The 24,648-nt window shown below is 40.4% G+C and overlaps 2 protein-coding genes across 6 annotated transcripts in view; one reads left to right on the top strand and one right to left on the bottom strand.

The window, feature by feature from the left end:
• FHL2 (four and a half LIM domains 2) overlaps positions 1 to 10,012 on the top strand; it is a 15,702-nt gene extending 5,690 nt beyond the window's left edge. Inside the window, exons 2-5 of the mRNA XM_035894375.1 lie at positions 3,105 to 3,279; positions 5,443 to 5,612; positions 7,895 to 8,081; positions 9,861 to 10,012. Coding sequence (XP_035750268.1) covers positions 3,105 to 3,279; positions 5,443 to 5,612; positions 7,895 to 8,081; positions 9,861 to 10,012 — 684 coding nt within the window. The remainder of the gene's footprint in view (positions 1 to 3,104; positions 3,280 to 5,442; positions 5,613 to 7,894; positions 8,082 to 9,860) is intronic.
• Positions 10,013 to 10,790: 778 nt separating this feature from the next.
• CUNH2orf49 (chromosome unknown C2orf49 homolog) overlaps positions 10,791 to 24,648 on the bottom strand; it is a 14,888-nt gene continuing 1,030 nt past the window's right edge. The window contains exons 1-4 of one of the 5 annotated variants that reach the window (XR_004842032.1): positions 22,758 to 23,511; positions 16,924 to 17,296; positions 16,070 to 16,173; positions 13,938 to 13,959 (exon numbers count right to left, since the gene is read on the bottom strand). Coding sequence is in view for 4 of the 5 variants with exons in the window: in XM_035894383.1 (XP_035750276.1) it covers positions 13,903 to 13,959; positions 16,924 to 17,296; positions 22,758 to 22,993 (666 nt within the window). In the remaining variant the exon portion in view is untranslated. The other 4 variants (XM_035894386.1, XM_035894383.1, XM_035894385.1 and 1 more) reach the window with 4 other exon arrangements.

A 24,648-nucleotide genomic window follows, 5' to 3' on the forward strand; every position in this document is an offset into this window, starting at 1 on the left:
AAAAGCACCCATTCAAATTTGAGTAGTTTCAGGTTTTGCTAATCTGGTTACTTTTTATCTTCAAAGGAAACCAGATAAAGGGAGGTTTATTTTCCATGTTCAGAAGAAATGTAACTGAATGGAGCATTAAATACTTCTCCCTGCAAATTCTGCTGCAGGATTTATTGCAGCTCTGCAGAGACAGGCATTGCCCTCCTCCCCTTCCCTTTTCACAGCAGCACATCTGGAACCGGTCTGGTGCTCTCTCAGCTTCAGCTGTGAAACGCTTGTACCGGACAGACGGGCATTGCCCTCCTCCCCTTCCCTTTTCACTAGTAGCAGCACATCTGGAACTGGTCTGGTGCTCTCTGAGCTTCAGCTGTGAAACGCTTGTACCGGACAGACCATGTCCATGAGCATCTGTGCACATGAGTCTCTGTAGATGTTCCGCTTCTCAAATTTCAGCCTATGGTAATTCTTCAGTCTCTTACCTGTGTTTATGTGTGGTTTATCTAACAAGAACATGTGGCTGTCAGTTTTCGTAGACAGATGCACAGATCAATCGCAAAAAGAGTCATTCTCCAGATTTCTTTTAGGCAACATAGGAAGCTGCATTTAAAACCACAGTTAAAACAGGTAGCACCAGGGACTCATTTGCCTCAGGCTGCATAAAGTGGCTGAGAAGTCATGCTCATCGATATTTTAACGATATACTCCAGTTCTGAGTCCACAATAGCCATTTTCTTTATTAGTTCTTCCTGGAAACCCATGCAATAAACAGGAATTAGTTGTGTATCACTTGGACCTTCTGCTGGAACAGGTTTATGTGGGTTACAATCAGCTAGCGTAACCTGGAGCTCGCATGCCTAGAGTAAACCTAATGCTCTTTCAGCCTAACTAGGGCCAGCCTAACAGTCAGACAAGCCTGAAGTCACTTTAGCACGTGCAACTTCTCCAGTGTAGAATCTGCTCCAGATCGGTAGAGCCACAGCTTATGTACAAGCCAAAGGCTCCAGTTAGAGTAACAGCACACTGAAGCAGACCAAACCTGATTTCTGGTGACTTTATTGCACTGACCTAAGAACAACCATGACACAGAAATGGTCTCATCAGTACCTTGGACTTCCTTGCTTTGGATATGACAGATTCAGAGAGAGAAAGCAATATCCATTTCATTGGTCTACTATTCTGCTGCCAGCATGTCAAAGCCAGACATCTTAGGCTCCCTCTATATTCAATGACAATATCTGTTATAATCATCCAAGGTAGCTAAAGATTATTCAGGTCAGTCTTTATCTTGGGTACTTTTGGTTGTAGCTGTACTTCATCGCTTGCAGAATATTGCAAAAAGAAAAGAAAGCCATTGAGTGGGAAAGAGACAAGAGAAAGAAAACCAGGTCTGTTGTCATTCTATTTTCTAGCAGGCAAATTTCACATTTTGGAAAACTCTGTTGGCTGTATGTTGTATCTTTCTGTTGAAAATATTCCCCTCTGAGATCAGATTTAGCCTATTCAAATTCATTTAAAGAGGAAAAAAATGTAAATAACTTCCAAAGAATTTTTTTTTTTTCATTTTGCTTTTAGAAAAGATTAAAATTTTACAGTCAGAAATTTGGGTTGTTTCAAAAGGAGTTAGCTGAAATGAATAGACAAGCTGAATAAATAACAGTCTGAAAGCTGTAAAGTAGGAGGCTTAGATATTCTACCAGAGTGCAACCTCCAAGGTGAAAGACACATTGGGTACCAGTTGCTGCTCACAGGGATTTAAGAAATTTAACTGAGCAGCGCAGATGTCCGAACAAACAGTCTACATTGCATAGTCAAATTCTAATTGAGGTTCCTATAGTTTAACAAGCTACCATACATCAGCTGAGCCAGGCAAAACTATTCCAGTGTTTCCTGTTGGCTACTTATGAGAACAAGGCTCCTGCAGACATAACGTGTGGTTATTTTAGGTTAACCTAAATCCACAGTATCTTTTGTTTGCTCTGGGCTAAGATTGCACATTCGGAGTTACCTGTGACTGTATTGACTGGCACAAGAACAGCTTAGGCCAGATTATGTTTGAACCCTTCATGATGCTTCCATTTACACAGTTGAAAAATCTGGTATTCTACAACTCATTCTTTTCCTTCAGTTAGCCACATTAATTCAGTGCTTGTTATTAATACATAGTGGATCTTGAACTATAACCTGAGAAGTTATTGGTGCTGAATTTTTATACTCCCTATTCACAACAATACTAGCCCCTTATGCTCCCACTTCAAACCGAAGCCTATATATTTTGGGGTAGACACCCTTTCTTGTAATGATCTAAGCTCCATTTTGTTTGAAGTCCACAGACACTGTTCAAGTGTTATGTGATTAGGCCACCTTAATTTAAATTTTAAATGGCACAATCCATCCCTTTAGGTCACAAATTTTAGAAGGACCATTTTTTTTTAAATAATAGAAGTACCACTGCGGGGAGTATTTTAAATACTTTGGTGCCCATGCTCATAATCCCTTGTGTTCTGGATCACTGGCTGCAGGTACGAAGCGATCTCTCATCTTTCAGTCTGATCCACATTTGACACATAGGTAAACCAAAACACAGGAGTCGGTAAAAATGAGTTGCAGTGAAAAAAAAAAGGAAGAGAAATCAGACCAATTCCACCCTTGGTGTAGATCTGTGGAACTGAATAAATACCAGAAAGTAATTGGGAAAAGGACTTCTGTCCAGCAATGAACACCTGTGAAATGACCTAGAAATCAGCAAAAGCTAAGACAAATAGGGGAAGTCTATTTGTCTACTTGTTAACCTGCAAGGTTAACAGGTTTTAATCTGATTCAAAAATGGGGCTTTGTTCTCAAAGGAAATACCTACATGAAACTAGTCGTTCCTCTGCCACATACAAAAAATGAAGGCTACCTTGAACTGAAAAAAGGTCAATAGTTGTCATGAGCTGTTCTTGGTTATCATAGCAAAATAAGTTCGCCTTCATCAGAACATTTTGTTTTCTTGAGCTGTGAGAATTAGCCTCAGCTCCTGGCTGTGGTTCAGATTTGGATGTGTTTGCATTCTCCGAGCTTCCAGTTGTGCAAACTATTCATTCCGCTTACTCTGTGGTTTTGGATTTCTACAGGATCTGTCTTACAAGGACCGCCACTGGCATGAAACCTGCTTCCACTGCTTCCAATGCAAGAATTCGTTGGTGGACAAACCTTTTGCTGCAAAAGAGGAACATCTACTTTGCACTGATTGCTACTCCAATGAGTACTCTTCCAAATGTAATGAGTGCAAGAAGACTATTATGCCAGGTTAGGATTGCTCACTTTTTGGACTAAGAAAAGATTAGGCTAAATATCAAGCCCAACTCAGCAACATTTCTGACATATTTTTCCTTGACTATCTCTGCAAAGTCATGATGAACTTTGTAAAATACAGTTGATGGTGCATTTAAGTCATTTCCATAACACATAATTTTCATAATGGATCTCAATAGAACGGTTATTCACACAAAGTGGATTACTCTCAAAAATTAGTATTTATTTCATTTAGCATTTTTACTAAGGGGATTTATAATTTTCTACAGCAGTATTCATTAAAAGGCTTTCAATGGCCAGACAACTAAAACTGATCTTTCTTTCCAATCCCAACTTTGTATTCTGTCTTGATTGGCTTCCACTGCTTGAAGATGAGAAGCAGCCGTCAAATTTAAAAGAACCAGCAAGTGGTTGGATACCCTTTATGGAGACTGTTAATGCTACACTTGCCCTTTGCTTTGCTCGATTGAATGTACAATTTGGATTTAATAAAGCATTATCATGACATGCCCATTAAATACTAAAGTAATTACAAGCTTGATCTTTCAGTCCTTCTGCAAACTAAACTCCCACTGACTTCAGTCTAGCAGCTAACAAACAGGGCTCCCCCTGCCTTGAGTTCCAGTGACAACACAACCCCAAAGAGAACAGCTAAAAATGTGAAAATAAAATTCTGGACTATTAAAAAAATTATCCACATCTCCTTTTTCCAGAACACCATTGCTTCAAGGACTGACTTATTTGCTTCTTGGTGTGATATAGAAAGTTACCAGCATGGAGAGGGCATAATTCTTAAAAGATGTCCATTAATAAAACAGATCAGAAATATTCAAGCATGTAAGCATCAGGCAGAAAGATAATTAACAATTCACTTACTTACTATGTTCCTGCAAGTCAATTCTTAAAAAAAAAATTTAAAATAAATAAATACATAAATTAAAATCCTGAAATATGCCTCTGGGCAGAATTTAATGGACCAAAAAAGAAGAAAAATACGCAACTAGTAAACAAAGAGGAATTAACGCTTGAGAAGGGACAAATGGTAAAACTTCACCCTGCAGTAACGGGGGCGGGGAGAATCGGCATCAAAGGAGTTAGTGTGGGTCTTCATCATTAGCCAGCACGATCAGCTTGTCAGTCTTCCAAGCGCGTGACATCGTGCTTGTTGCTACAGGCTACAAGAGCAATGCAGAACTGTGGGAGCATCATTTGTTTTGTTTTTCCTTCTGGCCAGTGTCAAATATTCTGTCTCAAACTGGTACACAGGGAATTATAGAGTGCGCAAAGAAATTTGTCCGTATAACAGGGCATCTCCTGTTTCCTGGAAGGGCTCAGAGTCCACCTGTCATACAGTGGACTGAATCTGCAAAGTACAGTGTCTGTACCCTAAAACTTCATTCTGGACAAGTACATTTAGCTCCTCACTAGCACACCACTCTTCTGCTTTTCAGTAAAGGACTGTTTAAAGGTTTTTCTTCCTTTCACATTGCAATTATGGTTTAAAAACAACTGAAGACAGAGAGAAAGCGTCTTTCTTACTGGAAGTTTCAAAAGAGAGAAAAGCATTTAGGATAGGCGTTGCAGAGCTGGAAACCATTGCAAATTTATAGTGGACCTCAATGAGGACAGGAACAAGGCCCCAGAGCAGATACAAAATGATCCTTTGTCTCAGACAGTGACTATACTTTATTGGGAAAGGGAGGCAAGAAGCTTGCCAGGAATTAACCAGGTACCTTGTAGCTGTCTGAAAAAGCGACTAGAAAGGACTTGGAACAAAGGAGGTCAAACTTTAATGAGGAATGGCATTACCCTCACTCAGCACTAACAGCAGCTTTTATTGGTGTCTCGCCAATTTCCCAGAATCTTCCCGTGCATTGGAATTAATTATTAACTCTAATAATACCACAAAAAGGTGTCCTAAGCCTTCATTATTAGCTGTAAATTTTTCTCTTCTTTATAGGAGGAGAAGAACCACTCACTCTCCAAAAACTTAGAATGGTGCCCAATACCATGCAAAGCTGGTAGGAACACGAAACAGCCTCTAGCTCGTAGCTGCACTGCTTACTGACCGGCAGCCAGCTGTCAGGCAAACGAGAGCTACAAATTGCAGCCGTCTCAGCCAGAAGAAGTTCAGTTGATGCTCTGGTCTCATTACAGGTACTCGGAAGATGGAATACAAGGGCAACAGCTGGCACGAGACCTGCTTTATCTGCTACCGCTGCCAGCAGCCTATTGGGACAAAGAGTTTCATCCCTAAGGACAATCAAAACTTTTGCGTGCCCTGCTATGAAAAGCAGTTTGCCATGCAGTGCGTCCAGTGCAAGAAGGTAGTGCTCTTGTTTTACTTACCTTAAAACCTAAGGGACTGAAGTCCATCCCATTTCACACCCAAGTAGGTAGAATATCTTATTTTTCTATGCATGTTAAAAGACTCAGAATTAACTGATTTTAATAGACAAGGTAATTTCAGTTCCCCTCCTGCACCAGGCACAGCATTTACTACCACGAGAATTCCCTTACTCAGGGTTAAAGATCCCTTTGTATTGAAAGCATACAGAGAACACGTTTTAAAAAAACAGAACAAACCAAAACAAAATCAAACTCTGTGGTGGAATAACCTCATTCCAGTATAACCCATCATATGTCATATACCTAAACATTTCAACTGGAAGGAAGATGAGCTAACACTGATCATTTTTGAATATTCTAATGAAGTTCAAGACAGAGAGATAAACTCTACGCAGAGCAAATGCTGTTCCTGAAATAACCACTAGTAAACTCAATATGCTCAGGAGTACAACTTTTTAGGCTAAGAACCTTTTATTTGTGAATTTCCTAAATTCTATACACAGACACTGATAAGAATTTTAGAATTCTTTCCTAAAAAGAATTGTCTCATCACTTATGGAACTAACAAATCCCAGTTCCCTATGGATATATGCATAGGCAAAGGCAGTGGTGTTGTAGTTGAACCCAGCAGGCAGCTGAACACCAAGCAGCCACTCGCTCACTCCCCTGCTCCCCAGTGGGATGGGGGAGAGAATCAGAAAAAAAAAAGTAAAACCCGTGGGTTGAGACAAAAACAGTTTAATAAAACAGCAGAGGAAAAGAACAACAACAACAATAATAGTAACAATAATAACAATGGTAATAGAATATACAGAATATACAAAACAAGTGACGCATAATGCAGTTGCTCACCACCCGCTGACCGATGCCCAGCCCATCCTGAGCCACAATCGCTGCCCCCCGGCCAGCTCCCCCTGACCATGACGTCATATGGTCTGGAATAGCCCTTTGGGCCAGTTGGGGTCAGCTGTCCTGGCTGTGCCCCCTCCCAGCTTCTTGTGCCCCTGGCACAGCAGGGGAAGATGAAAAAAGTCCTGGACTGGTGTAAGCCCTGCTCAGCAACAACTAAACCATCAGTGAGTTATTGACATTCTTCTCATCCTAAATCCAAACCACAGCACTGTGCCAGCTACTAGGAAGAAAATTACCTCTGTGCCAGCCGGAACTAGGACATATGGTTGTACCCACAGTAAATTCCCTTTCCCACTGCCATTGTTTCCTCCCTTTACCCTCTGAGTATTTCCAGCCACCACCTGTGCCCACGCTACCCAGACTTTCCTCCACTCATGCTACCTGCTCATTTGCCCGCCCAGTCAAGCAAATCTGTGGTCTGGTCTGACGTACTAACTGGCCGGAAACGACTGCATCTTTGCCGCTGCACAGGCAAAGCAAAATAGGTAAAGGCCAAATTTTTTTTTCAGCCTTTGACCTAAAGTATTTGACCTTGTTACCTTTACTACCCCTATCCATCCATCAATCTTCTGAAGCTTCTAGGAGTATCGTATCTTAAAAACTGTCTAGAGTCCAATTTTAACCACATTTGAGAACGGGCTCAAAAATACTTGGGAAAGGGGCAAAGACAGAGATGAATACACATATTAAGTAGCATGATCACACACAAGCCTGATTCCCAGGGAATCTCCCGTTAGGGGAGAAAGGAAGAAAAATGAAACTGTCCAGTTTTGCAAGCTGCCTTAGGAATACTCAAAGGATCAAAAAAAGTTCAGTTTGTCTAACATCAGGGGAGCCAGTTTTACAGGCAACGACTTGTAAGACAAAAAACCCCAGACAAAGTCCAGAGAAGCAGAAAGCAAAGACTTCAGCTAAAATTTGAAATAAAAGAGTCTTTGCCAAGGAAAGAAACAGGGAAGTTGAAACACATAAGGTAGCTCCTTCAGCATGAAGAATGGGTCAGGTGAAGGAACAGAGATGAGATGAATCCTAGCACACACATATGAAAAGCGACATACAAAGATTAGCTTTAACAACCAAGAGTACAATTGAGAGTGAGATTATATAATATATGGAGAATAAAGAACTTTTAGTATGGGGCTTCTTTGTATAAAACAGGAAATTATAATAAATCACTTGCATGCTTTTCTCAAGGCCAACTCCAGCCAAAATGATGATTTTGCTGCCGTTAAGCCTTCTTTCACCCCTCCCACCCACAAAAACCTCATCACCCTTCCTCTCTACCAAATCAAGGTACAATCCTGCCACCCTCAAGTGAACATTTTCTGTCTTACTTTCCGTAAATCAGGCTATCACTACAGGAGGCGTTACCTACCGGGAGCAGCCGTGGCATAAGGAGTGCTTCGTTTGTACCGGATGCAAGAAGCAGCTGTCTGGACAACGCTTTACCTCCAGGGATGAGTTCGCGTATTGCCTGAGCTGCTTCTGCAACCTCTACGCCAAAAAGTGTGCTGGATGCACAAACCCCATCAGTGGTAGGTCTCTTGTGGCCAGTGCCTTTAAATTTGGGGTTTTTTTCAATGAACTGCTTCTAATATTGAAAACGGTTCAATAATTCATTCTGAATAACTTGAGAGACTCAAGACACTATGCAATTCAAGATGTGTGAAATTAAATACTTAGGATGCCTTTCAAGTGCCTCACAGAAAGAAATGGAAGAGGTCCTTAAATTGAAGTTTCCTCCTTTTCACTTGATTTTCATGGAATGTGGTAGACACGCAGTAACAGAGCTGCGCGTGTAGCGGGATATGCATGCTCTGTACGGCATTCCACTTGCGTTGATTAGAGGGATCGCTGACCTCAGCAACAACAGCCCCTCCACCAGCAGAAAGTGTCTAACTGGCTTACACCTCGTGTTGTAGCACAGCGCATTTCTTCTCTAACTTTTCAGGACAGCAACTGAGAAATCATAAGCCTTTCAGTTACTGCTTTCCGGTACAAAAGTACTAGAAGGAGCAACTGCTTAGAGATTTACTATAAAACACTTAGGATAAAAATATAACCTCTGCTATGACGTAATCAGCATTTAACAGCATGACCCATACAGTCCAAGACTGCAAATCTGGACCATTTTCTCTCTTGTTATTGCTCTGCCCTTGTGCCTGTCTGGTGCCCAGCGACAGGACAAGGGGCAATGGGCACAAACTGAAGCACAAGAGGTTTCAGTTGAACATGAGGAAGAACTTCTTTACTTTGAGGGTGACAGAGCGCTGGAACAGGCTGCCCAGGGGGGTTGTGGAGTTTCCTTCTCTGAAGGTATTCAAAGCCCACCTGGACGATGTCCTGTGCAACCTGCTCTAGGTGAGCCTGCTTTAGCAGGGGGGTTGGACCAGATGATCTCCTGAGGTCCCTTCCAGCCCCTGCTACTCTGTGATTCTGCCCCTCACTTCATTGCATAGCTCCTAGAAAAGTGAGTGCTTAACACCACTGCTACTGTTTTCTGTTCATGTGAAAGAGGCATTTCTTTTTAGACTATTGCAGTCCTTCCTATCATATGCTGTTTCTTTCAAAATGTTGCTACTAAAGGCAAAGCAAAACCCCCTCTCATCAGGTAAGAGAGGTGCCAAATTAAATCTTTTCACTGACTTCTAGCTTGTCATTCCAATGCATCATACTCAAATTGCTTGCCATTTCTGAGGTTAAGCAAGAGGGAATTAGTACTAAAGGACATTTGCCCCTTTTCTCTTTTTTTCCTGTACAACTTCAATACTCCTTCCGATAACCTCCATAGCCTGAAACTCGTGAATGCTTTTTGCCGTTTGCTAGCCTGCTTCTTAAGGCACCTCACTTTCAAAGCTATGAATCAAGTCATGACACAACCTGCCAGACTTCTTTTTTAACGCTCTAAATGCATTTTTACAAAACAAAATTAACTTACTCAAATGCCATAAAACATTCTGTAAAAAACTATCAGCCCTCTGTTCAGGGTCAGTTGCTTTCCTTTCCTTCTGCTGTATATCGCATTGCCATCCCTTGACAGCTCATTTCTGCCACCATCTTATCACCAGGGATAACAGCAAAGTTCACTAACTTAGCTGAAAGCAGCAGAACTAGTTGAGGATGAAGATATTACTTACTACAAAATAAGGGTGGCAAAATTAGCACAGCAACAAACAGATTTGCCCCAATGGCATTTTTTCACTAGTGTATGTCAGATCCCCACAGCCCTCCACGAGGGGAGGCTGACATAGCATCACTTGATGGCTGATGTGCTGTTCTTTTCTGGTAACAGAATGCTTTTGGTTTTCAAACAGGACTCGGAGGAACCAAGTACATCTCCTTTGAAGAACGGCAGTGGCATAATGATTGCTTTAACTGTAAGAAGTGCTCTCTCTCATTAGTGGGTCGCGGCTTCCTCACAGAAAGGGATGACATCCTTTGCCCTGAATGTGGGAAGGATATTTAAAGCTCAAAATAAGAGGCGGGGAGAGGGAGGAGGAAAGCCGTGCTTGCAATATATCATCTGAAATACAAGGATGTTTGGAACTAGCTTTGCCACTCTGTGTTTCACTGTACTATTAACATTACTTAACCTTTTTAATCAAACTCTCCAAACCTGGAGGGGAAACAACTTCAAAATCTCTAGTAGCAGTGTTGTTGTTTTAACATTTCTACAGCTAACCAGAACTAATGCAAAACCCGAGATGTAAAACCATTTGGGTGTTATTGACATAGCATACACTTTTGGTTTTGGGTTTTTTTTTTTTTCCTTCCACTAAATATTCCAGTTACAAGCAAGTGATATAATTCAAGGATTGCAACGGCCACGCACAATACATTCATAGATGGATATTCAGGGTGAAACCCTCAGCCCACAGAAATCAATGGCAAACGCCACTCAATTTCAGTAAGGCTGTGGTCTCGCCTCAGTATTCTTGAGCTATGTGACTAGTGTGTGCTGTCAAGTGTGTGGAAAGACTGCGAATGTGGAGGGTGTGTCAATGTGCAAGGATTTGTGCCATGCCATAAAGAGAGAACGATAAAACAGTTGAAGTGGGAGTGCTTCATTACAGGTACATATTTTATTGCATGACTAGCTGATCGTTGTGTGAAGTACAAGTTCTGATTGATAGTGTCAGTATTACAGTTAGTCAACATTACACTGCACATTGTATTTTTCAAAATAAAATCATTTAGAACAAAATTGTGATTGTGCTTTAATTGTATTTATATGTTAGATATTTACAAATAAAACACCTTCACAGTCTGGAAAAACACAACGTAAGAGCCATACAACACAACCCTTTTTGTACCCAGCCATGAAACTGTGGAGTTTACGGACAATGCTCATATAGGCCCTGCTGATACAGCATAGTCTTCTATTAACAGAAATCAGTGGGAAAATTATCAGCAAAACTGAACAACTGTAAGAAAATACTGAATTGACTGCAGCTGATAAAAATGTGTTCATAGGCTCTAAACTCAAAACCAAAATATTATTGTTCTCAGCAAGCAAGGAAGTCAATACAACTCAAAAGAGATTTAATACTTGTGAAAGTCAGAAGTTTGACTTCTCTATGAGGGCATGCTTTAATTTTGTTCTGTATTGCAACACATAATACCCTTTGCTCTAGCACCATTTCTGCTACATGTTTGCTGCAAAGGCAACTGTTAGCAACAGCATGCTGGCAGGACAATAAAAGCAAGACGAAACAATCCAAAGAAAGATAACTCTCTTCCCAAAGCAAACTTCAAGAAATACGGCCATGTTATGCAATGTGTGATCCTGGTACACCTTCCAGATGGAATTCATTTGTATCCAGCAAAAGGAGGAAAGTAGTATGTCGCGCTTCCAACAGCAATCTTCAGATGTGGAAAGAATTAGGAATATACTTACGCGGTGTGTAAGTGTGTAGTGCAAGTTTGCTCCTAGTTCCTGCCACCCCTCTTGAATTTGTCTCTTTTTGTACTAAGTGTAAAGTTCTCACAAGTCATTCTTCTCATTAATTCAACAAGCTAAATAGATGCATGTAGATCAGATTTAGTTTACTGCATACCATTTGAAGAACTTGGCTGGCTGACATTTTTGAAGCGGACACCACACTAACCTGATCTCACTGAATGACCAAATTCTATCCTTTGGTGACTTCACACTACAAGGAAGGCTATAGGTAAAGAATAGCCATAAAAATCCCTCTCACATCCAACACCTCCCAAAGGGGGGCGAGCACGTCACTTACCCTCTCCTCCGGGGTTTGGCAATCACCCAGCACACTGCAGCCCTGATCCAATACTTTGCTGAGAGAAGAAGGATTACTATTAGCTAAGGGGGAAGGAAGCAAGGTGCAAGCATGGCTTGCACCTTGCCCCCCCCTCCAAGCATTACAACTGGCAGCAAAATAGCCCCAACTTCAGGGAAAGGTAGGTGAAACACGACAAGGCTGGAAAGCATACCACCCCACAAACAAGGCTGTTACCATGCAATAGCATGGTATTATTCCAGTACAGTTCTGCATATCACTCCTTAACACGTACCAACAGGCACATGCTCCTAGCAACTGGAACTACAACAAAATATAGAATATAGCCTAGGCTCTAAACCACTGCCAAGAAGCCACCCACAAAACAGGACTCCTACCAGACTGTTCTACTAGTGCAAGGACCAGCACTTCACATGACACTAACTGCTGCTAGAACTCCAGAGTAGCTACTGAGCCTTTTACCCTGCAAGCTTTTCCTTAAGTTCTAGTCACTTCAAGTCCACTAAAATATAACCATATAAAATGAACAACCTTAATTACATCACAAAAACAAGCGAACACTACTTTGTTTGCTTTTAATTGAATTTATTTAAATAGGATAAGGCTACTTAAAAGACAACTTTGTACATACAAAATGTGCATTACGTTAAAGTTTGCTGTACTCAAGTACAAAAACTGCACAAGTGTTTAGTAAAAGGGAAACAGCACACAATATTTCAAAACACACACATTCTTACCATTTTACAGCATTCGAGAAGTGCCTTTTATGTCATAACAGCAAATGGAGAACTTCTGTCAGTAATGAATTAAGCTACAGTTTTTGGTTTCAATATTAACCAATGTTAAAAATGTAAACTAGCTTTCAGATCACTACTGACAGCTTCTTTCAGTGGGTTAACTAAGTGGATTCAGAAGTTGATTTTTTTTTTGTTGTTTCTGTTTTACTAAGTCTGGGAGCATTATTATTATTTATCATCCATATCTAAAAATGGATCTAAATTGGCTTCCCCCTGAGTCACTGAGATTTAATAAAAATTTCATCAACTTAACTGGATTTCTGCCTTATAAAGCACCACCAACAACCCAGAGGAAGAAACACCAAGTTTCAGAGAAAACTAACATCCATCTGAAATTATCAAAGGAAGGGAAAACAGCTTGTTTGTTTGTTTGAAAGAGTGCAACTACATACGCTAATGCTCTCAAGGTACTTCTCTGTCTTCCTATCCCTGTCCCTCTCCAACTGTTAGTAAGTTGAGAAAGCACTGACCTGCATTCTACAGGTTTTCCCTGTATTTTATAAGCATGATTGTAACCAGGAAAACAAGTAAATTTGCTACATCAGCACATTTTTACACTTAAGCATGTATAAAATATGCCTGTGTATTTAAGAGAACATGGCACTAATCCATTCACTACTTCCTCTCAAAGATTCGTATCAAACAGTCTAATTAAGCATACTTCTAGCTGTGCATTTCTTATTTCATATGTCAATAAGAGAAACTTCAATTTGAAGTAAAGCTGTTAAATAGTTCATCTCTTATTACCAACCTAACTTGCACTGTAAATTCTACACTCCTGTTCTGTGCAACAAAAATGAAAAAAAAAATTGTTTCAGACTATCTTATCAGCAGAATGGTCAGTTTTCTCATCTAAATGAATTATCTTTTTGAAGCCAAGAAGGCTCTTGGGATCACTCTGAATCTCAATAGCTATTTTAACTATTTAACCAGAAGTGGAACAAATCTGAATCTGACTGAAACAAAAAAAATATTTATTTATATGTGTGAATCGTAGTGACATGCAGGAGATGAACTATAATAATCTTGAAAACTAAAAGTGGGGGGTTTAGTATATTATAATATTACCACCTTTTAAAGAACTAATGAACTACTTGGTGTACAAGAGTAGACACTCTTAAGGTGACTGGTGATAATGACTCCAGCTTTACAACAGGGAACTATTAAATTTGTTAAAACTTCACAGCAATCTGAATCCCTGTAAGGTTTAAAAAGAATTGTACTTAAACTGTTTAAATATGACTTATCTGTTTGAAAATATGGAAGTAACATTTATGTTTCAAGCACCGTTAGCTACTTCATGGCCATGTAACATGCTGGATTTTCTTCTTTGCTTCCGTAGGCTTTAGGTCATTCTGGAATACAAGAAAATATATGAGCATTCTCAGATATACTGCACAAGCAGAAGTGAGTAATTAACCTGCCATATTAAAATCTAGTACTTAATACTGCTGCACTTAGCTATGTGCTACTACAATAGCTTTCTATTGCCATCTTGTGGAGAAAGTTAAATATCACAGAACTTCTCTAGAGAAGATAAAAATAAAGCCAATGAATTTAACTACCTGACAATCATCTATGTCTTTTGGTTTTTCCTAATCCTACAATTAGTTATGCAAAAATCTTTCAATTATACAGCTTATAAACAGGTACATATTGAAGTTACTAGTTATACTTCTAAAGTTATTTCAGATTGCCTTCTTAATACTTGTTGAAATGGGACTGTATAAGAAAAAAACTAACATCCAACGAGGAAACCAATTTACTTTTTTCAAATAGTAAAAACATTAGCAAAAGAGAAGGAAGAGTTGATCTTCCTTTGTAACGACCTGTATAAAAAAGAGAAGTAATCGCCAAAGCCTCCAATGAATGAGCTCATCTTTCAAGCCCTGCCCCAAGAAACCCCCCAAAAAATCAAGTAAGCCCAAAGTAAAACAATGGGAGACTGAAGAGGTGAAATAATTACCATTCACCACCTAAAATAAGAAAAAAAACCTGATAAATTAGAGCTTTAATAGTTCACACAAGCAGAGTATATGAGTTTTCAAGAACATTCTGCAACACACTGGTTTGTGGAAAACAATCTGGAGATCTCCCTTCTCATTAAGAGTTTCAGTGTTAGTTTATTTACAGCAATCCTATGGACTGCAACCACTGAAAGGTTTAAGGGAATTAGACCCAAAGATCAGAAGGATAGTTCTGTGCTATTCAGTACAAGAACTTCAGTTTTTCTTGAAAGTCAAAGAACAGTCACTTGCTTGAAAAGGCAATTGTCATTACTGTATCCTAAAAATGTATCAGGCTTTACACTCTACAGCCATCTGCCAAGTACACTGATTCTTCCTGGCTGCACCACTTACTATTCAATATCACATTCTTTAACCTCAGACAGTAAAGTAACACCCATACAACACACTCACCTAACTTCAAATGTGTCTGACTGACATTAACCAAGGCATGACTGAACTTACCCGTATTAACTTGGAACAACATGAACTGTGGCTAAGACAGAAAGTCAAGCATCAGAGGTCATAGCTTCTGAGTGTCATTATACAGTGTCATTTACAAGTGTTCAGCACTGTGTCTACAAAACATTTAAAACAAATATAAAGAAGCTGTGAGGTGTATACTAAGCAAGCTTCAAAAGCTCCATAGGTTCAGATCTGACCAGTGCTTAGAAGAGTTCTAAATGCTAAAATAAGTTAGTGATACTGGTAGTAGGAAACACACCTCTCCAGCATAAATTTGATTCAGGGCCTCAGCCATGATTATTGTAAAAGTTGCTAAAGCTGGCTTTCAGAACAGCCCCGTGTTTAGGTGCTCATGTTTAACAAAAGTCTGATGGAACCTACCAATCCATGCAGCAAGGATACCACCTGCATTCTTTCATGATGAGATTTTTTAAAAGATTAACAGAAAGCATTTCATGAGGCAATATTGAGAAAACAGAAGTTAGGTCTGGTGTCCTGGGAAAATGTTAATCAATGTAATTGCACACTGCATATCTAAAGCTCCCCCTGCAGTTCAGCTGAGAACAGGTATTTCTACTTCTTCCTTTGAAGCCCAGACTTATTCCACATATTCCCATATTCCAGTGGAAATGTGAAAACTCCTTCATTTGTATTATGAAGCAATACAACACAAATATAAGACTTACCCCTACCTCACGGCATGTTTTAAAGAGGAGATGACCCATAGCTCCTTGCTCACTGACAAGCCCTTAAAGACTACTCACACCTTTGTCAAAAATAACCACTGTTCTATTCGTCTCCCCAGCAGCCAGCTACATTCAGCATCATTACCTGCCCTTTCAAAGATACGCCCTCCTGAATTCACATGTCCTACCTTAGCTCTTCTCTCATCACTTCACCTCATCAGCCTCATTCTGCCCCCATCTGCAGTGCAGTTCTCTACGGAAAATTTGTTTGCAGCTGAATCTAACTTGCAGAAATAACAATTATTTACCTCTTTGGTTAACAGCTCAGTCATCAGTCTTCTATCTGAGAACAGCACCCTTCCGTTCAAGATCTCAGCATGTCTTTCTCATCGTCTTATAGATGCCCAGATACCTGATTAAGATCACCACAGCTCAAAATGAGCACTTAACCTTTGGCCTCTCACTTCAACTAGCGTGGTTTGTTGTTATGGCTTCTCGTTCAGACCCAAAATCTAGGCAGCTCTCCAGATTTTCACATCCAGTTCCTTCCTCTAGCTTGCTAATTCCTATGTGAGATTTAAAACAGATGGCTTTCTTCCTCCAAGGATATATTCCACAGCTCTCAGCATCTCACTTCAGTTCCCGTAATATCTCTTCCCTCACTTTGACAAATGAAAGCTTGTCCTACTCAACCATTCAAGTGTGATTGTTACAAATGTTATCGTTCCATTTTTTTCTTCCCTGCTGCAGAAAGCAGACCACTTGTCCTCCCTTTAAGGCTCAATATGTACAACAACATGCTGTTCTATAATACCTATTCTCTCTCTCAGACCTATGAGTAGGATTATTTTGTTTGTGTTTTATTTGACTGCTACCAGCAGCACCTTAAGTATTACCTACTTACTCGTTTTAAAATTACATGTGTGTTTTCTACAGAGCTACCTCTCTCACACAGAAGTTTCCTATGGACAAGTACAAAGTACTTCATTTCTTTCCTTCTAATCTTTCCCAAACAAGGTACTGTTTTGTCTGTTTCTAAATAAAGACTCTACTATTACTCCAAAACAAAATAATCCTGAAAACTCTTACAAGGGTCTACCTTTGGATCCTGCAAGTTTCAATTCGAAAAAAAGCTGCAAAACAAGATACTGAACGTACATACCGGCAAATCAGAGTCTTCTTTTGGAACAGCTCTCTTTAACTTCACAACAGTAGTTCCTGCTACTGGAGACAAAGGGTACACCTTCAGACTAGCCAACACACTGCTGTTAGTCTTTGAAATATTGTTCTGCTTAGCCTCATTATTCCTCATTCCCGGCTTAGCGTCCTCTGATAAACTGGAGGCTGAAATGTATGTTGAGGCATTTGAAGGAACTGATAATCTTCTAACAGTGTTGGTGGTGCTTCCAGCTGGAGGAGGTTTTAGGCGATCAGCAGTTCCGTTCTCTGTCTTCTTCACCTTTATGCTTGTACTTGTTGAATTGCCATCAAATACAATTAATGGCCGTTTCCTTAAACCTTCCACCGTTGTAACACTGAAAATGCAAATTGTAAAATTCTCAGAAACACAAGCTACATGGTCCAAAAATAGCATATCCAAGACGTGGGTAGTGAAAATTATTTAATCTTGCCTCAAGTAAAAATATATATACCAAAATGCTAACCTTAAGCTCTTAGCTGCTCCAGACTTAGACAATAGAAATTACTTCCAAAACAAAAGGGAGGAGGGGGACACGGGGTTGTGTAAGGAACAGTGTTCCTCAAAGAGGGTTGGGTGAGGAACTCTCTAGGCAGACAATTACAATTGTCCAATCAAAAACTGTAGTCTTATACCACTGTAGCTATTCCAGAGTAACTAAAGAGATAATAGCTATTACATATTTCTCAAATATTCACCTTTTGAAAATGTGTGCCACCTTATCTACAAGAACAGCATCTAATATTCTGATACTTCTAAATCTCCCTGTTTCCACTCTTACACAAAATCCTAATGTTAAGATAGTCTAAAAAATTGTTAGAAAAAGAATGAAAACATTAAGAAAAAAAAAAGCATACCTGTTTTTGAAATAAACTGTCCTTGAACAGGAACCCTAAGCTGATTTAATGACTTTTTTTTTTTTAATAGTTTGTGCCTTTAAGCCTATGTGTAGTTAGAGCTAGCCAATTTAGTAGCAACTGATTTATGAAAAAGGAATACTACCAAGCTAATATCAAAACAGTAATATCAGAAAACATCCTGACTGCCAAAAATTAAAGCACAAAGTTATCATAGCTCACTCTACGTTTAGAGTTTTAGAAAAAGCATTGTTCAAGAATGACAAAGACAAGGTGTTTGGAAAGCGCAGATTTAACAAATAAAAAAACCAAACCACCATTAAGTTATACAATATTCTGTTCAGAAACTTTGGTTTCAAGTACACACTGTTTAATCATCTCGTATTAAACAGAGGAATAAAGTTGAACTATAGCGTTTTCAACAATGAAATATATTCATTGATTTGTACTTAATGAATTTGACAATACTGATGTTAGGTATCTCAACAGGCTTTAAATAAGGTGCAAGCAGAGACTCCATTAGTTTGTCTTGGAACAACATTAGATTAGTAGCTGCTGCTAAGCCTCACATATTAAGAAATTACACATCACTTGCACAATTTCTGTCCAGACAAGGGTGTTCTTTAAAAAAAATGAAAGGAGTCACAATGTAAGAGCTCACAGAGCAAGAGAAAGTTGAGCTTCTATTCAGATTTGCTCTTACATTACTATCTGTTCACAACAACTATGTCACATAATCCTCCTCTTTTTCTATTCATCAGGATCCCAGAACTGGTAACAGACAAAAGAGAGAACTTCATAGAATTGTTTAGGTTGGAAAAGACCTTTAAGATCATCAAGCCCAACCATTAACCTAACCCTGCCATCCCACCACTGAACCATGTCCCTAAGTACTTCATCTACCCGTCTTTCAAATACCCCCACGGATGGCGACTCGACCACTTCCCTGGGCAGCCCACTCCAGTGCCTGACAATCCTTTTCGTGAATAAATTTTTCCTAATGTCCAACCTAAACCTGCCCCAGCGCAACTTCAGACCATTTCCCCTCGTCCTATCACCAGGGAGAAGAGACCAACCCCCACCTCGCTACAGCCTCCTGTCAGGCAGTTGTAGTCTTTAATTCATTTGGGACTTGTTTGTCAAGAGATCAGACAGAACACTTTGGCTTGTATCTACAGTAGATGCCGTTTCCAAAAGAGCTTCTACAAAACAAGATTAGCTTCCAAGACCAGGAGTGTTCAGCCAGGCATGTTGTTTCAGTTAAATACTACTGAAACAACAGTAATATCCAACACACCCATTAAATTAAGGAGTATAATTTCACTTGAAAAGTCTAAAAAGCTGACACATACTTCAAAAACAAAACCTGATACTTTTTGATCATTTTGGTTTTGTCCAAGAATTTATTCAACACTCCTGACAAGGAACACATTCCCCAGAAGCCTTTTTGGAAAACTAGTTTACAAACTATGTGAAACAAAAAAATTTATACCTTCCTTAATATAAAGAGTCTGCTTTTCCTAGGGAGATTTTTTTTTTTTTTTTAATTCAGCTTGGTGAGGACTGGTAAATCAGGAAATAACTGCAATTCTAGGAGGACTGTTATCTATTCTAAATCAAATTTTAGAACTGCAGCACTTGTACAAATGACCACATGCTATAATACAGATAATGTTCCCAGAGAAACACTTTGGGAAAGTTCCAAAACAAATTTGGATGCTGTACCATCAAGAACTGTCACACCTAATTTTTAGGCACATGGCTCACAGAAGAACACAAAGCCTTGGGTGTGACATTCACTTTCTTTATATAAAGTACAGGCAGCTTAAAAGCTTCAGAGCAGGACTCATGTTAGCCAGCAATCTTCTGAGGGAGGACACTGACGCTAGCCACAGCTGAAAAGAACCATTTTGGTATTGTGTCTCCTCCTGCAGGACAATCTCTGTGAAACCTAGATTTCAGTGCGCACCTCCTACATCCTACAGAAATGTTCTAGCCACACTTTGGGTGGGGCTGGATGGAGGGCAAGCTCTAATTCTGCTGTTTACTTTGTAGCACATGGTAAAGAATACAAGATTTACTAGCCCAAGCAAAAGCTTCTCTAAGGTGAGCAATCTGGGTTTCCACTGTTCCACATGATTACTCATGTAGTCAGAGTGGCCCCTGAGCAACTCCTGAGTAAGAGGACAATTTAATGAAAAATGCTTCTATTCTTGTCTAGTTTGGCCTGGTACTTAAGGTAGCACCCTGACACCAGAGAGAAGTATAGGCTTTAGCTCCCACCCCGATTTTCCCAAGTATTCACCCGTTACCAAAACAGGCAGGTGATCACCTCTTCTGTGAATGTCTGAAACTGGTCCCAACTACCATGTTTTACACTGAACTGATTATCGGCATGTGAGCAGTTCTCAGAGAATGCCGAAGCGGCCTCTCGGGTGACTAAGGAGAAATGATGAGCTCCACCAAGGCCACAGCTCTGAGCATGCATAGCCACAGCGCTCCTGGAGACTGAGCATTTGCAGAGGAGAGCCTTGAGACTCAATGGCACTCCAGAAACTAGATATATATTTTGAGATTCATACCACCCTCTTTCTTCCAGCAGGCAAGATGATCTTACATATCTACAAAATTAACTGTCCCTGAACACAAATACTTTCTGAAATTTTTGAAATTGGAGAGACTGGATTTGGTTTTATTTGGTATGACTATCTGCAAGTTCAAATACTCAGTAATAAGATGTATAAACCATCTTCTATCTGTGACCTCAGATATTTGATGGTGTTATTGAGGTATACGCGTTACCGCAGCTCAGTTGATGCACAGCAAGTCTTTTAGGACATGCCATCAATCACCAGCAGTAAAACTAAACATGATATTCAACCCTGACTTTTAAATTTCAGTGTGTTTTTACCTCCTATCTGTAACTACTAGAGGCACACAAACACACACTGAGCTGTGCTGATCAAATCTCCAAGCCTCACATAAATTCCAGCGCATGTTGTAAAGCTCTGCTTTCCACAGAGAGACTGATCAGAAAGCTCCTGTTGTTCGTACAATCAATTGCTTTATCTGACTTCTAAACCAAACTAACAGCACGCTTAGCTCCCATCTCTGGCTTCCACATAACTTACAGCCTCACAATACCTAGGAATTTTGTTTTGGTTTTAAAAACAAGAATGTCAGGTTCCACTTCCTCCTCTGCACAATGGCATCATGCACACAACAAAGTGGTGCACACAAGTATGAGGAAAAGTGTAATATTTTAATATCCAAAAAGATGATTGAATTTCCCTGATTCTTTCCATGAATATACTAAAACTGAAGTCTTCTCTTTGCAGCTTTTACTTACTGAAAGTGCTGAACGTCTATTTCTCCCATTTCTCTGGCATTAGCAATACTAGCAGTAAAAGATCAACTTTTCTAGACAGTACTTTACCAGTATATTTCTTAAGTGTGAAAGATGTAATACAAACAAAAACAGTAACTGCTGGAAAATCTTAAAACTGTCTAACAACAGAGCAAAAGACTAAGCCTAGCATGCTAGATGTTAAGTGCCAAGAGCAACTGGTAAAGGAAAACAGACTGGTAGATTAAACATATCTCCTTTTACTTGCTATTTTCCCAGCAAGTACTACACAAGTTTAACCATTACTGAATTTTACTGTACCACAATAACAGCGCCTAAACTTATTCTACATATCAACTCTTGATGAAGCCTTTCTCCCATCTAAAAAATAACATTGCCTCCTTCTCTCAAAAACATCCAGTCCACTATCTGTATTTCTTTGATAAAAAATTATTTTGGACTTACTTCAGCACACAAACAGTTTCCTACCAGTCGAACGCTAACCTCATGCTTTCATCCTGAGCTTGCAAGTGGTACACAAACCAAGGTACTATAACCTTTTATGCAGGTGGAAAAAAACCTGCCATAACAAGATAACTCAGCACCCTAACCACTAAAAATGTTTTAAAAATTCAAAAAAACCCAAATCACTTGACAGAAACTTTTAAGGAAGATTTTGCTTTCCGATGAAATACAGAGAGGTTTTAAAAACAAGGCAGAATGTTTCTTTCAGAAAGTAGATGTTAGTCTTGAATTGGACACACAAAACTACTGCAGCATACACCCCTGACCCTAGTGAAGTAGAGTCATTTGATTCTGCCCCTCTGCTCCACCCCACCTGGAGCTCTGCGTCCAGCTCTGGAGCCCTCAGCACAAGAAGGGCATGGACCTGTTGGAGCAGGTCCAGAGAAGGCCACAGAAACAATCAGGTGGCTGGAGCACCTCTCCTATGAGGACAGGCTGAGGGAGCTGGGGTTGTTCAGCCTGGAGAAGAGAAGGCTGCGGGGAGACCTGATTGCGGCCTTTCAGTACTTAGAGGGGGCCTGTAGGAAAGATGGGGACAATCTTTTTAGTAGGGCCTGTAGCAACGGGACAAGGGATAATGGTTTTAAACTAAACCAGGGTAGGTTTAGACTAGATATAAGGAAGAAACTCTTTACAATGAGGGTAGTGAAACACTGGAAGGGGTTGCCCAGGGAAGTGGTGGAGGCCCCATCCCTGGCAACATTCAAGGCCAGGCTGGACGGGGCTCTGAGCAACCTGATCCAGTTAGCGGTGTCCCTGCTCACTGCAGGGGGGTTGGACTAGATGGCCTCTAGGGGTCCCTTCCAAGCCAAAGCATTCTGTGATTCTGTGAAAAGAAGCACTATAACCTAGATACCATTAATAACATCTGGATAACAACAAATTATCTCCCCCTTTTTCCTATTATTGCAGTAGCAGAATGTAACACTTCCAACACAGAAGACCTGACACAGCTGTAAACCATAACAACATCCAAAAACTGCACAAGTTTCATTAACCAGGCAAACAAAGCTTAAACTAAATGCGTTGTCCTAAATTCTCCAAGTCTAACCCAATAAAAGCTGAATTACCTTTTATTCTCACTTTTCGACTCATTTTGCTGTCTTTTCTTTTCCATCATTTTCCCCCATCGACTTTTTGGTAAGTCACGCTGAGGCAGGGGAATGGCATGTTGAATATAGAGATCAGTGAGACCATCTTTGTCCATCTTTACATCATTTTCGACTAGAATATTCTTCTGTGGGGAACAGAAAAAAGTTGTTATTATTACGACGAATTCAAAGCATAAGCATCTTAGTGGCATCATTTCTTTTTTCACATGCCACTTGAAGGTATCGGATTGGGCATAAATGCCAGGGTTTCAGAAGTGAGGGGGCTGCAGGGGTGACAGACATGTCAAGGCCCCGTGCCAACGACAGCCTGGTCTCCTGCCTTCCTACTGCCAGCTTCTCTTGTTTTCCACGTGGATTACACTCAGTCCCTCCCTTCAGTGAGGCAATGGGAAATACAGGATGTTTGGGCCAGTGCATAGTGGTTTCTTTTTCTTCTACCTGCATCTCTTCACATATCTCCTCCTCATGTGCCTCTTCCTGTTCATCTTTTTGTGTCTCCTGCCCCTGGGGGCTGCTGCTCTCTGTTAATTGCCTTTGAGCACAGGTGCCATGAGCGCCTCTGCTTGAAATTTTGGTGTGCGATGGGCTGTTTTCATCAGTGTCAGAGACAGCTGGATCCAGCTGCAACCAGTACTGGGCAGTTCATTACCTTTGCCCATGCAGGTCACCTCTGCAGCCCCTACCTATCCAAACCCCTGCATTTTTTCCCAATAAAATAGTAACCAAAAAAAAAAAAAAAAAGATAGAAAAAGTTATGATAGACATACTGTTGATGACCAATGTTTTCATGCACTCCTAAACACACTTCCCTGAATCCAACTACAGTACCAGAGCTCTTCCTCACATTTTTCTAAAAAAGAGGCAACTAGAACACAACGCAGTTCAAACTCACAGCTGTGGAGCCACGCTTCCTTCCCCAGTTCCCAAAGAGTAAGCTGCGAAGGGAGATTTCTAGTAACTGTCAGTCATCACAGAACATCAGTTTTCTTTCTAATCACATATAGGGTTGTGAAAATGAAATGTCTTGTTACCTGCTATCAAATATATTAAAAGAGAAAAACCCCACTAACTTCCTACAAACTAGAGGTCACTGAAAGCGGGTTAAGTCTCTGCTAGCACTGGTTTGGGCAACACCTCATGACCTCTGAGGCAGGCCTAAAACCGGTACGTTCTTTGTCCACGTAAACCACATGGACAAGAGCATATGAAAATTCAGCGAGCTCATACAAAAACCTAAAACTTTTGATTGTTATTGTTTCACGCCCCTAAAATTTTCAGGCAGGGCAGTACCAAGTATTCCAAATCACACCAACTGAAGCTTCATAGGGTCCAAAACTGTTTATAACTCATTTTCAAACTCAATCTTTTTTTTCTGTGATGCGTACTTAAGCATTAGCTTGAGCGATTACCTGGGATGCATTTCTTTAATTCACCAGGCATGAACGCGGCAACTTTAACAGAGCAAAGCTCACCTTCCCGCAGACAGTTTTACTGTACGGCAAGCACGGTCTCACAGACGTGCCGACCTGGGTAAAGTACTCTTTAGCAGCGGCAGCGTTCAAACACAGCCCCTGCGCCAACACGGAGGCACCTCGCACGCCACTACAGGCTTCCCCTAAGCAAGCACCCAGCCTACAGAGGATCGACTTGGGTTTTCTCCGTTGGTTTGGGGGTCTCTTTTCTCCTGAACGCTCCTTGTGCACCCACTAAGGGCGGTGCAAAGCCTGGAAGCCGCGGGAGGGCTGGGAGAAAACCTCCCGTGTGGGTGATGGGATGGGAAATTGGGGGGCAGGACTTTCCCTGCAGAGTAAAGCCGAGAACAAACAGGGCGGGCCTAACGCGGCGGTAG

The sequence above is a fragment of the Egretta garzetta genome, unplaced genomic scaffold (genome assembly GCF_000687185.1).
Source record: "Egretta garzetta isolate BGI_Z169 unplaced genomic scaffold, ASM68718v1 scaffold5, whole genome shotgun sequence".
NCBI classification, from domain to species: domain Eukaryota; kingdom Metazoa; phylum Chordata; class Aves; order Pelecaniformes; family Ardeidae; genus Egretta; species Egretta garzetta.